General features: G+C 42.4%; 1 protein-coding gene across 1 annotated transcript; it reads right to left on the bottom strand.

Moving 5' to 3' along the window:
* Window positions 1-1576: 1576 nt before the first annotated feature.
* Window positions 1577-9866, bottom strand: GNRH1 (gonadotropin releasing hormone 1). The gene is made up of 3 exons (XM_070765706.1): window positions 9673-9866; window positions 6641-6740; window positions 1577-1786 (listed from the first exon to the last, which is right to left on the bottom strand). The coding sequence occupies exons 1-3, from the start codon at window positions 9796-9798 to the stop codon at window positions 1773-1775; spliced, it is 240 nt and encodes a 79-aa protein (XP_070621807.1). The 5' UTR covers window positions 9799-9866; the 3' UTR covers window positions 1577-1772.
* Window positions 9867-11545: the final 1679 nt, after the last annotated feature.

Genomic DNA, 11545 nt, shown 5'->3' on the forward strand with positions numbered 1-11545 from the left:
TCTCTGTGGCGGCCCCAGCCCTCTGGAACCAACTCCCCCCAGAGATTAGGACTGTCCCCACCCATCTTTGGATTTGTACACTGTTTATGTTGTTGTGACCCACCCTGAGTTCTCAGAGAGGGGCGGCATATACATCTAATAAATTATGATGATGATGATGATGATGATGATTATTATTATTATTATTATTATTATTATTTTGATGTAGGATTGACTTACTACGAAGATGTTGCAAGACAGTGGCTAAAAGCTTTTGATTGTGTAGGTAGCAGCCCAAATCCATATTTTTTCCCATATTATATCAAACTATAAAAGTCCCTTGGTGTTGTGGTTCAGCCTGGGACCCCTCCGGGAATGGCTGATTTGCTGTCGGCTTCCAGCTCAGAGGGAGAGGCTGAGGACCAGGAGGTGCAGACTGACGAGGAAGCGGAATCCCAGGCTGAAGAAGAAGGACAGCCAGAGTTCCACCAGGGGGAGCTCTCCCCAGCAAGCAGCCTGGATTCCCTGGGGGAAGATGCTCATGACATCATAGATATGCGACACAGGAGAGCTAATCAGAGACGAACTCAATTGGCTAGGTATTTCCAGCATTAGAGGTCACAGCTGGGTTTGGGTGTGGTGCTTGGGAAAGGATAAAAGGCGGCCCCACCCTTCCTGGCTTGTGGAGTTTTATCTTGGAGATTCGTGAGACCTGTCTGTGAACTTTGGTGGCTACAATCCTGGTTTGTGCCTTGGACTATTGAAACCTTGGGGGGGGGGGGGGGTGCCAGCAAGAAGCTTGTGAAATTGACTGGACATCAGGACCCTGTTGTAACGTATTGTAACCTGTCTGCTGTGAAGACAGGTTTTCCTTTGTGCTTATTTTTTCCTGCTATAAAATACTTTTGGATTTTACCAGAGTGTCTGGCTGTTTTTTCAGTGGGTGTGGAGGTCTGGGAAAACCCAGACAGAACACTTGGTAGCAGAAAAGTGAATAGGAATCAACCAAGTAAAATTTATGTTCTCTCGTGGCGTGATTTATATCAGCAGAGATGACAAGGACCAATCATGGCAGCATTCATGTTCAGTGATGTCGTTGGTGTGCCAAACTTTGAGAGAACAGCCCATGCCGGCAGTGGTTCCCAAACTTGGCAACTTTAAGACTTGTGGACTTCAACTCCCAGAATTCTCCAGCCAGCATAGCATAGCATAGCTGGCGGAAGAATTTTGGGAGTTGAAGGCCACAAGTCTTAAAGTTGCCAAGTTTGGGAACCACTGGCCTACGGGTAAATAACCCAAATTTTCTTGGACTGTTCTTGAACAATCACCCATTGTTAGGATATTGAGCCTGTCTTCTAGAACAGGGCTCTGTAACCTTGGCTACTTTACGACTTATGGACTTCAACTCCCAGAATTCCTCTGCTGGCTGAGGAATTCTGGGAGTTGAAGTCCACAAGTTGTAAAGTTGCCAAGTTTGCAGACCCCTATTCTAGGTCAACTAAGCGAAGTGATCTGCAAGCGATCATAAGCATGTTTGACTCAACCAAATCAGAATAGGTGTGTTTACATTTTCCAAAAGAGAATTGCAGTCTGTTGGTAGGTAGCTTAAGGGTATTTTATTTGAAGCTCAATAACACAATGGCAAACTGGATTTTTTTCCCCCTCTTGGTTTCATTTACTGCATACTTAAGTGAGATGGTGCAGTTAAATGTCTGATTTGCAAAGGTTCCATTCTGCTTTATTTTTCATCTGGGTTTGCGTTGCTTAGGATCTTCTTTCGTCTCTTTGTTCCTTCAATTAGACTTGCCTAAAATACACATTGAAAAACCAATCATACATACAGACATACCATGCATAATTTTTTTTTATAAGCCATGGGGAAGGGAATATTTCAATTCCCCCATGCATGACGGCAGAGGTGGGTTTTAAGGAGCTTACGAAAGGCAAAGAGGGTGGGGGCAACTCTGATATCTGGGGGGAGTTGGTTCCAGCGGGCTGGGGCCACCACAGAGAAGGCTCTTCGCCTCGGTCTCACCAAAGGGCATTGTTTAGTCAACGGGACCCGGAGAAGGCCAACTCTGTGGGACCTAACCGGTCGCTGGGATTCGTGCGGCAGAAGGCGGTCCCGGAGGTATTCTGGTCCGATGCCATGAAGGGCTTTATAGGTCATAACCAACACTTTGAATTGTGACTGGAAACCGATCGGCAACCAATACAGACTGCGGAGTGTTGGTGTGATATGAGCATATTTAGGAAAGCCCATGATAGCTCTTGCAGCTGCATTCTGCACGATCTGGAGTTTCCGAACACTTTTCAAAGGTAGCCCCATGTAGTGAGCGTTACAGTCACCCATTGTTCAAGTCTTCAATTAGGCTTGCCTAAAATACACATTGATGACAGTTTTAAAGATCTCTAAAAAAAATCACTTTTAAAGTCTTTTTTCCCAATACCATTCAACATTTCAAAATAATTTTAATCATCATTTGGAATTGTTAATACTTTTTTTTCTGAAGTACCAACGCTTTTCTCAATATTGTAAAGCTATTACAGGTCGGTGTTGACAGACTCAAAACAGAAACAAGGCAAAACGGAAGGAGAAAAATAAGAGGGAAATAAAAAGTAAATCAGGCAATAGAATTTCCGTCTCTGTCTAACATAATGTCCAGATCGGTCTGTGTTTTATCAGAATCCTTAGGAGGCAGGGTCAAAAAAAGTAAGATTTTTTTTCTGAGCTTTGAAAGAATCACCATTTTTCATACTAGTCTGTAATTGTCCCATCATGCTCAGTGGTTTCCTTGAAGAACTTTAAAAAAAAAAATAGGTAAAGGTTTCCACTGCCTAATTGTGTCCGACTGTAGGATGTGGTGCTCACCTCTCTTTCCTAGCCAAGGGAGCCAGCACATCATGCTTCCATGGTCATGTGACCAGCGTGACTATATTATTTATTTACTTACTTACTTACTTACTTACTTACTTACTTACTTACTTACTTACTTACTTACTTACTTACTTACTTACTTACTTATCTACTTACTTACTGTTCTGTCTGGGTCCCCCCAGACGCCAACACCAACCAAAAGGAGTATTAGACACACTGGTAAAAAGCAAAGGCAGTTTATATACTGGAAAGCAAACACAGGTAACAAAAACTGTTCTTACAGACAGGAACACTATGAAGCTTCACAGAGGTTTCACGAAGACCAGGCAATAAAACAGGATTCTTGCTGGCAAAAACAACGCTGGAGATAATAAAACCCACACCTCCCCCAAGTCTTCCAGCCTTCTAGGCCACAAGCCAAGATCAGAGATGCCGAGAATCGAAGCAAGGTCACAGGACTCCTAGTTGATAACTCTCCACAAGACTGTAAGGGCGTGCCTGCCTTTTCAACCCTGCTGAGGAGAACCACACCCAAACCCAGCTGTTGCCAATTCAGGGATGGAAATACCTTTCTAATTGGCCCCGTCTTTGAGCTGCTCGTCGCTGCCTCATGTCTATTATAGCCTGTGCGTCTTCATCCAATGAATCCAGGCTACTAGCTGGGGAGAGCCCCCCCCTCGGGGGTCTCAGGCTGCTCTCCCTCCTCCTCTTCTTGACGTTCCTCTCCCCCGTCTGCCTGGTCCTCCCCCTCCTGTTCACTGTCCTCCTCCTCTGGGCATGGATCCGGCAGAGATCCAGCCGGTCCCTGAGGAGCCTCAGGCTGAATCACAACACTTACTTACTTACTTACTTACTTACTTACTTACTTACTTACTTACTTACTTACTTACTTACTTACTTACTTACTATGCCACCCTTCTCCGCAGACTCAGGGCAGCTCAGAACAAAAATAAATACAATAATACAATATATAAAATATCTAAACTTTAAAAAATCATATATGGCAAAGATGCACAGAATTCTGTTACCTTCCCCGGTTGTACTTATTTATCTATTTGCATTTGCATGCTTATGAACTGGAAGGTTAGCAGGAATTGGGGCAACAACAGGGCTTCACCCCATTATGTGGTGCTTGGGTCTCAAATTGCTGAACTTCTGGTCGACAAGCCCAGCATTTCAACTTCTAGGCCACCGTGCCCTAACGTAATTGATTTAATTAACTAAAGTTAACTAACTCCAAGTCTTCGAAGAGGAGCCGCGTATAAGTCCAATAAGTAAGTAAGTAAGTAAGTAAGTAAGTAAGTAAGTAAGTAAGTAAGTAAGTAAGTAAGCAAGTAAGTAAATAACTAAGTAACTAAGTAACTAAGTAACTAAGTGTTGTGGTTGGCTCTGGGCCAGCTCCTGCAACTGGGAATTTGGATGTTGGCTTAGGAGAGTCCTCAGGTTCCCAGAGACTTGTCTTACTGCCATCAGCTTCTGACAGTGAGGATTCTTTGCCAAGGTCAGATGCTGGGGAAGAAGAAGAAATGAGAGATGGATGCAGCCAGCCCATTAATTAGTGACCCCATTAGTGGGACATCGGACTCAGAGGAGGAGGATCGGTGGATAGATGCCAGTATGTGCAGGCTCATGGCTAGAAGGGACCAACTGCACAAGTATCATCGGAGATAAGGGAGAACACCTGTGGCTGAGGCAATTAGGCTAATGGGTTGCTGATAAATTACCAGCATTGCAGAGAGTGCATGTGGGAGTTTATCCATCTGGAGAAGGATACATCATGTTTGCTTTGTTCCTGGACTTTTGGGGATTTCATAGCTAAGTAAATCTTGTGGACTCCCTCGAAGAGGTTTGGCTGCTTATAGCTGCTCTTATCTGCTCTGTTTGTTTTTGTCTCTCACAGCTTTCAAAGACTGTTATCTCTGTGTGAGCTAATTTGCTCAGTTTAAAGTGCGTGTGCACAGCTTTATTTTGGATAAACTGCATTTCTGTTTACTTTGTAACAGTGTGTGTGTTTGAATTTACATTTCTGACTTAATTGGGGCTCGTAATGTGAAGTCTGGCATAACAGTAAGTAAGTAAGTAAAGTAAAGTAAAGTAAAGTAAAGTAAAGTAAAGTAAAGTAAAGTAAAGTAAAGTAAAGTAAAGTAAAGTAAAGTAAAGTAAAGTAAAGTAAAGTAAAGTAAAGTAAAGTAAAGTAAAGTAAAGTAAAGAAAAGAAAAGAAAAGAAAAGAAATGAAAGAAACTTAGAACTTATACTTGGCTTTATTTGTTTCTCCTTCTCCAAGTCTAGAGAAATAGTTTTGACCAGTGGTCCCCAGCCATTATGGCTTAGCAGTCTACTGGAGAGGAGAGGGAACTGGCTCATGCAAACAGGATTTGGTGCATGCATGCATATGTGTGCCAACCTGCCACTCCTACAAGTCAAGCTGCACTTGCATGGCCCACTTCCAAACTGGCACTGGCCCGGTAGTGGGATGGGAGTTGGGGACTCTGAGTTTATGTTCTGCCTGGCGTGATAGATGAGCAATAATTAAAGTCAAAATCAAACACACAGACTGGAGTTTCCGAAACACCAAAATATACTGCCTTCTTAGCAAATTGGCCGAGGGTTGCAATGATGTCAAAATAATGTCTGTTTATTGCCAAAGAGTCTGAATTATCTTCAAGGCTGATAAATAAAATTGCAAGAGGGGAAGCACATGTGAAACATCACGGTGCAAACTGGTGGCGAAGGTAAGTGGCACCCACTCCTGATTAGTTCTATTGGCAAAAGAACAAAAGGGGAAAACCTGCTGGGTCCTCAAAAAACCAGAAAATATTCAGAAGGGATTCAGATATGCATCTCACTACTTCACAAACGTATAAGAAAGAGAGGTGATGCAACACAATCAGATTTGTAAGATTCGGTTTCTACAGTCCATCTCAATAAAGGTAGTTTTTAGACTTACTTGGACCGGGAGTCATTGCTCACAGTCACTCATGTCCTCATCACCTCGAGGCTCAACTACTGTAACGCTCTCTACATGGGGCTACCTTTGAAAACTGTTCAGAAACTTCAGATCGTGCAGAATGCAGCTGCACTCTGCATTCCCATATTACACCAACACTCCGCAGTCTGCATTGGTTGCCGATCAGTTTCCGGTCACAATTCAAAGTGTTGGTTATGACCTATAAAGCCCTTCATGGCACCGGACCAGAATATCTCTGGGACCGCCTCCAGCCGCACGAATCCCAGCGACCGGTTCGGTCCCACAGAGTTGGCCTTCTCCGGGTCCCGTCGACTAAACAATGTCATCTGGCGGGACCCAGGGGAAGAGCCTTCTCTGTGGTGGCTCCGACCCTCTGGAACCAGCTCCCCCCTGAGATTAGGATTGCCCCCACCCTCCTTGCCTTTCGCAAACTCCTTAAAAGCCACCTCTGCCGTCAGGCATGGGGGAACTGAAACATCTCCCCCTTTCCCATGTTGTTTTGGTGTTAGATTGATTGTATGCGTGTTTTAATATTCTGGGGTTGTTTTTATAAATTTTTAGCTTAAAATTGTAATTGGATTGGTGGGTATTGGATTTGTTATTATGTATTGTTTTTATCTTGTTGTGAGCCGCCCTGAGTTTTCGGAGAGGGGCGGCATATAAATCCAATAAATCTAATCTAATCTAATCTTACGGGGTGATGATTTTCTGCTCTCATCAGCCCGATGGGGCTGACAATTACATTCTCCTGTTGCTAAATCACCTTCACAGAAAATACGGCAAAGTTGAAAATAACGTTTAAAAGAAAGCTCACCTGTAGGAACACCTTTTAGCCCTCTGAGTGTGAAACGCTGGTGTGGCACACTGCATTCAAAGGGCTGCAGTTCCCCAGCTTTGTCCATCTCGTTTTCAACCTGCGTTAGAGAAAAAGGACTCACAAGTGACGGTCTGGAATTATGTAATTTTGGGTTGGAAACCTCAAAGTCTGTGCAGTGGAATTGTTTAGTGTCTCTGCCACGTTTGGAGAATAATCAGTGGAACATACTCTAGTGTTCCAAGCAGGGGTGGGCAGCAGGCAGGATGGGGTGGAATGGAGTTCCACCCACGGAAATGCACAGCTCCATCTGATTGGCAGCTGTCATTTCCTGGATTACTGCTCTCGGCCTGGCTCTCCTTTTTTTTTTCTCTGCTGCTGCTGCTGCTGCATCTGCGCTCCTTGCTTTTTTCCTCTTTCCTCCTTCCTGGCCTTGGACGAGCTTCCCTCTCTCCTGCCCAAAAATTTTTCTACCACACTGTGGGTGTGGCTTATGCAGGACGCCCTGCATTTTCTTTCAACATCTTTCAGTGCAAAGAGGATGCTCTGGGGTGGAGCTCCATTTTTATTTTTTTTATTTATTCAATTTTTATGCCGTCCTTCTCCTTAGACTCAGGGTGGCTTACAACATGTTAGCAATAGCACTTTTTTAACAGAGCCAGCATATTGCCCCCACAATCTGGGTCCTAATTTGACCCCCCTCGGAAGGATGGAAGGCTGAGTCAACCTTGAGCTGGTGATGAGATTTGAACCGCTGACCTTCAGATCTACAGTCAGCTTCAGTGGCCTGCAGTACAGCACTCTACCTGCTGCGCCACCCCGGCTCTTATTTTTGCTACCCCACTGTGTTCCCCCGCATCCGGGCAGCAGCCCACCCCTGCCTCCAGCCTCACATGGCCACCTCCCACCTGAGGTGTAAGCAGAAGGCGTGGGTGGAAGCGGCGCTGGCAGCATTTATGCTTCTGGCAGTACCCGTTTGCCTAGCTACCCAGCCTGAGGTGGGGGAATGACCCAGGAAGGAGAGTGCGGGAAACACAAAGCAAATTGCCACCCCAGTGAGCGACACTGGTAAGGTTGTAAGTCGAGGATTTAACAGCTCACTTGAATGATGATGATCGTTCAATTCACTCGCACCTGATCACATGGCTGGTAAGCCACTCCCCAGTCACATGACCATTAAGCCACACCCATAAAATAAGCTACACCCACATTAAAAAGTTTGGCTGCCCATAACTGGCTCCAAGTATCTTCCAACAACAGAATGTAAGCAACATCTCCTTTCCTGTGTAGAATGTTAACACCCACCTATCTCACAGAAGAACGAAATATTCTAGGAAGTGATGGCCAACCTATGGCATGCATGCCATAGGGGGCGTGTGGAGCCATGTTGGAAAGCACGCAAGGCGTTGCCCTATGTTAGCTCCAGTACACATGCATGCATACAAATCTAATTAATAATAATAATAATAATAATAATAATAATAATAATAATAATAATAATAATAGTAATAATGTGCTAGCCAATAGATTTTTGACTTTGTGGAAGGCCACTTCACCCTCCGATGCCCCGGAGTGCAAATGAGGTAATAACATACAACCGTGACTTTTTACTTTTACATAATAATATACTGCTCAAAAAAATAAAGGGAACACTCAAAGAACACATCCTAGATCTGAATGAATGAAATATTCTCATTGAATGCTTTGTTCTATACAAAGTTGAATGTGCACAACAGCATGTGAAATTGATTGTCAATCAGTGTTGCTTCCTAAGTGGATGGTTTGATTTCACAAAAGTTTGATTTACTTGAGAGTGATATTGTGTTGTTAAAGTGTTCCCTTTATTCTTTTGAGCAGTGTCATTTCTGTAATAACCAATCGATGTAATCAGCAAAATCTAAAATCAACGTTTCATTTTTTTCCACCTCAAGCACAAAGTCCAAAAGGGGTTTCCAATTAGAAACAAAATTAATTGTATTCTTTTCTTCAATCAAAGCAATCAATTAAGCCATCTCTGCTAACTCCACCAACTTTCACAACTATTCATCCATTGTGGGAATCAAAACTATTTAGGGAGGAGATAGAGCTAGAGAAAATAATAAGAGAAAAAACTGAGGGTACAAAGGCGCAAGCAAGCAATATATATAAGATGTTAGTGAAGTCAGATGGGGATGTGATCCAAGGATTGACTAAATGGTGACAAAATGAGATTCAAGTAGAGGTGCAAGAGATGGAAAATATAGTAGAGAATATAAGGAAAATCAAGAATACAAGAGTTAGGGAAATGAGAAGGAAAATATTACATAAGTTGTATTACACACCCGTTCAACTTGCACACTTTCAGCAAAACGAGGTATCTGTTGGCATGGGTGCCAAGATAAAGCAGTGTTTATGCATATGCTCTGGGAATGCCCAGTGGTGCAGAACTAAATGTGCAAGAGGATATTAATAGGATATTAAATATAAGATGGACGATTACTAAGGAAGTGGCAGTATTAGTAAAAAGTAGTGAGATGGGAGAATACAGGGAAATAAAACAAGCAGCGATAGAAAGCGCTCAGGCGGTAATAGTCTTGGGGTGAAAAGACGCGACAAAATGGACAATGCAAAATTGGTATAGGCATATGGTGGACCACATTCAATTCGAGATTATGGATAAAAGGATGAATTCGATTAATGAAACTTATTTGCAACAGCTGATGGGGCGATGGGGCAAGGTAAGACGATATAAGGTGAGTAGGATCCGAGACCAAGCTATAAAAAACAAGTTGGAATCACTCTATAATATATAAAGAAATATTTCACTCTTTGGTTTAAATGATTTATACAAGAAATACCCCCAACTGGTGGTGGGGTATGATTGATTGTCTGGTGGTGGGCATAGTCACTGAGCACATGTTATATGTTGTGTGTGTGTTTTTATATTATAAAAATCAATAAAAATATTAATTAAAAAAACAAAAAAACAAGACCACCATAAATGGCAAAAAACCGCATCATAATGTGGTTGAAATTACCAAAAGCTAACTTACCTCTTGGAAGGAGTCTCTTAGGTTTTCCACATTTCTCTTCCCACCTGGTTGGAAGCCATATGACCAATGTTGGGCAAAGCAGGTCGACAAAGAGATGAGCAACAAGAAGAAGCTGATCTTCTGCATTTTGGCACAATCTGGAGACCAAGAAGGAGCTCTGCTAATGCAGAAGAAATAAAGAAAAATCTTAACAGGTTCCTCTGAACAGTTATTATTGACGATGCCAACGTGCATTATGCCCCGAGTCTTCGGAGAGGGGCGGCATACAAATCTAAATAATAAATAAATAAGTAAATAAGTAAGTAAGTAAGTAAACAAGTAAGTAAGTAAGTAAGTAAGTAAGTAAGTAAGTAAGTAAGTAAGTAAATAAATAAATAAATAAATATGTTACCTGATTGATGGTCAAAGATAGACCTTCTTAGGTGTGGGATAATGTGCATCCTTGCCTTATATAATATACCGCTTCCCCATCCTTGACGCATTTGCCCCAGGAAGCACCATGCTGACTATAATTGTGGCCTTATTTAAGTCATAATGAGAAGAAAGGATTTGGATGTCCTTCCTGGCTAGCTGGTAAACAAAGTTGATCTTTTCTCTTTAAAAGCCTAACAACTTTTCTTGAGTCTGGAAAATGAGTCACAGCAACTGGACTTCTTTTCTCTTTTGGTTTGAAGCATTTCGTTGCTTCTCCAAGCGCCATGTTTTTAGTGATTAAGATGAACCAGAATATAAGCTGCACCTTAGTTTTGGTGGAGGAAAATAGGGAGGAAAATCTTCCCACTAGGTGTTCCTATGACTGTTGTACATACTCCTGATCAGTTGGAGGATGATGAAAATATTGAGGACTCGGATTCAGATAGTGTTTATGAAGTAGTGGGGGGCCCGGGGTTACAGGTAGTAGAACAGGTGGGAGGCCAGCCACAGGATAGGGCTATGAGTTCAGGATCTAGCGAGGGAGAATCATCTTCTGTTCCTATCTTACAAATGTATTGTATTTTTATATCTGTTGCATGATTTATAACCTGCCTTTTCTCATTCCTTTTTGCATCCCTGCATTAACTCCACTAATGGCCTGCTGGGGGGCAGTGGGGGATAGTAAGTTTATGCACTATTTATTGAATACTTAATATGTTTTTTTATTGTCCCTCCTTCTGTAGTACCTTAATATGATATTTACTTTTAAAATAGGAATTGGAACACCTTAAATTGCATCCAGGGACTGACTGGTAACCAGTGCAGCTCGTGTAAAGTTGGAATGATGCACGCTTATCTTGATACGCCCATTATTGCATGAGCCACTGCCTTTTGCAACAGCAGAAGTCTCTGGATGCTCTTCAAGAATAGACACATGAGGTACATACAATATAATTCCAAAGTGTGATTGAGGACTCCAGTGAGCTTTGGTTGGATTTCATTTGTTTCCATTTATTGATATGTGCAGTATTAGAAATTAAAAGTGAGCAATGTTAAAATATTTATTTATAAGACTTCCCCAGACCTTGCTTTGAGAATCACTCTGATAGGCAAACCATAATGCAAATAAGAATTGATTGATTGATTGGGTTGGATTTCTATGCCACCTTTCTCCGGAGACTCAGGGCAGCTTACAACAATAAATGTGTCTACTATCAAAAGAGCAAAGTGCAACATTGAGGTGGAACTGCTTGAAGTATACTAATATCAAATGATCTAAGTGCCAAAGCCAACTGCAACAATATCGCCAAGAAGGCTTCTAGAGTTGTTAACTTGATCCTATGCAGCTTCTGCTCCGGCAATGTCACACTACTCACTAGAGCCTACAAAACTTTTGCCAGACCCATCCTTGAATACAGTTCATCTGTCTGGAACCCATACCACATCTCGGACATCAACA

Source organism: Erythrolamprus reginae, chromosome 12 (genome assembly GCF_031021105.1).
Source record: "Erythrolamprus reginae isolate rEryReg1 chromosome 12, rEryReg1.hap1, whole genome shotgun sequence".
NCBI lineage: Eukaryota > Metazoa > Chordata > Lepidosauria > Squamata > Dipsadidae > Erythrolamprus > Erythrolamprus reginae.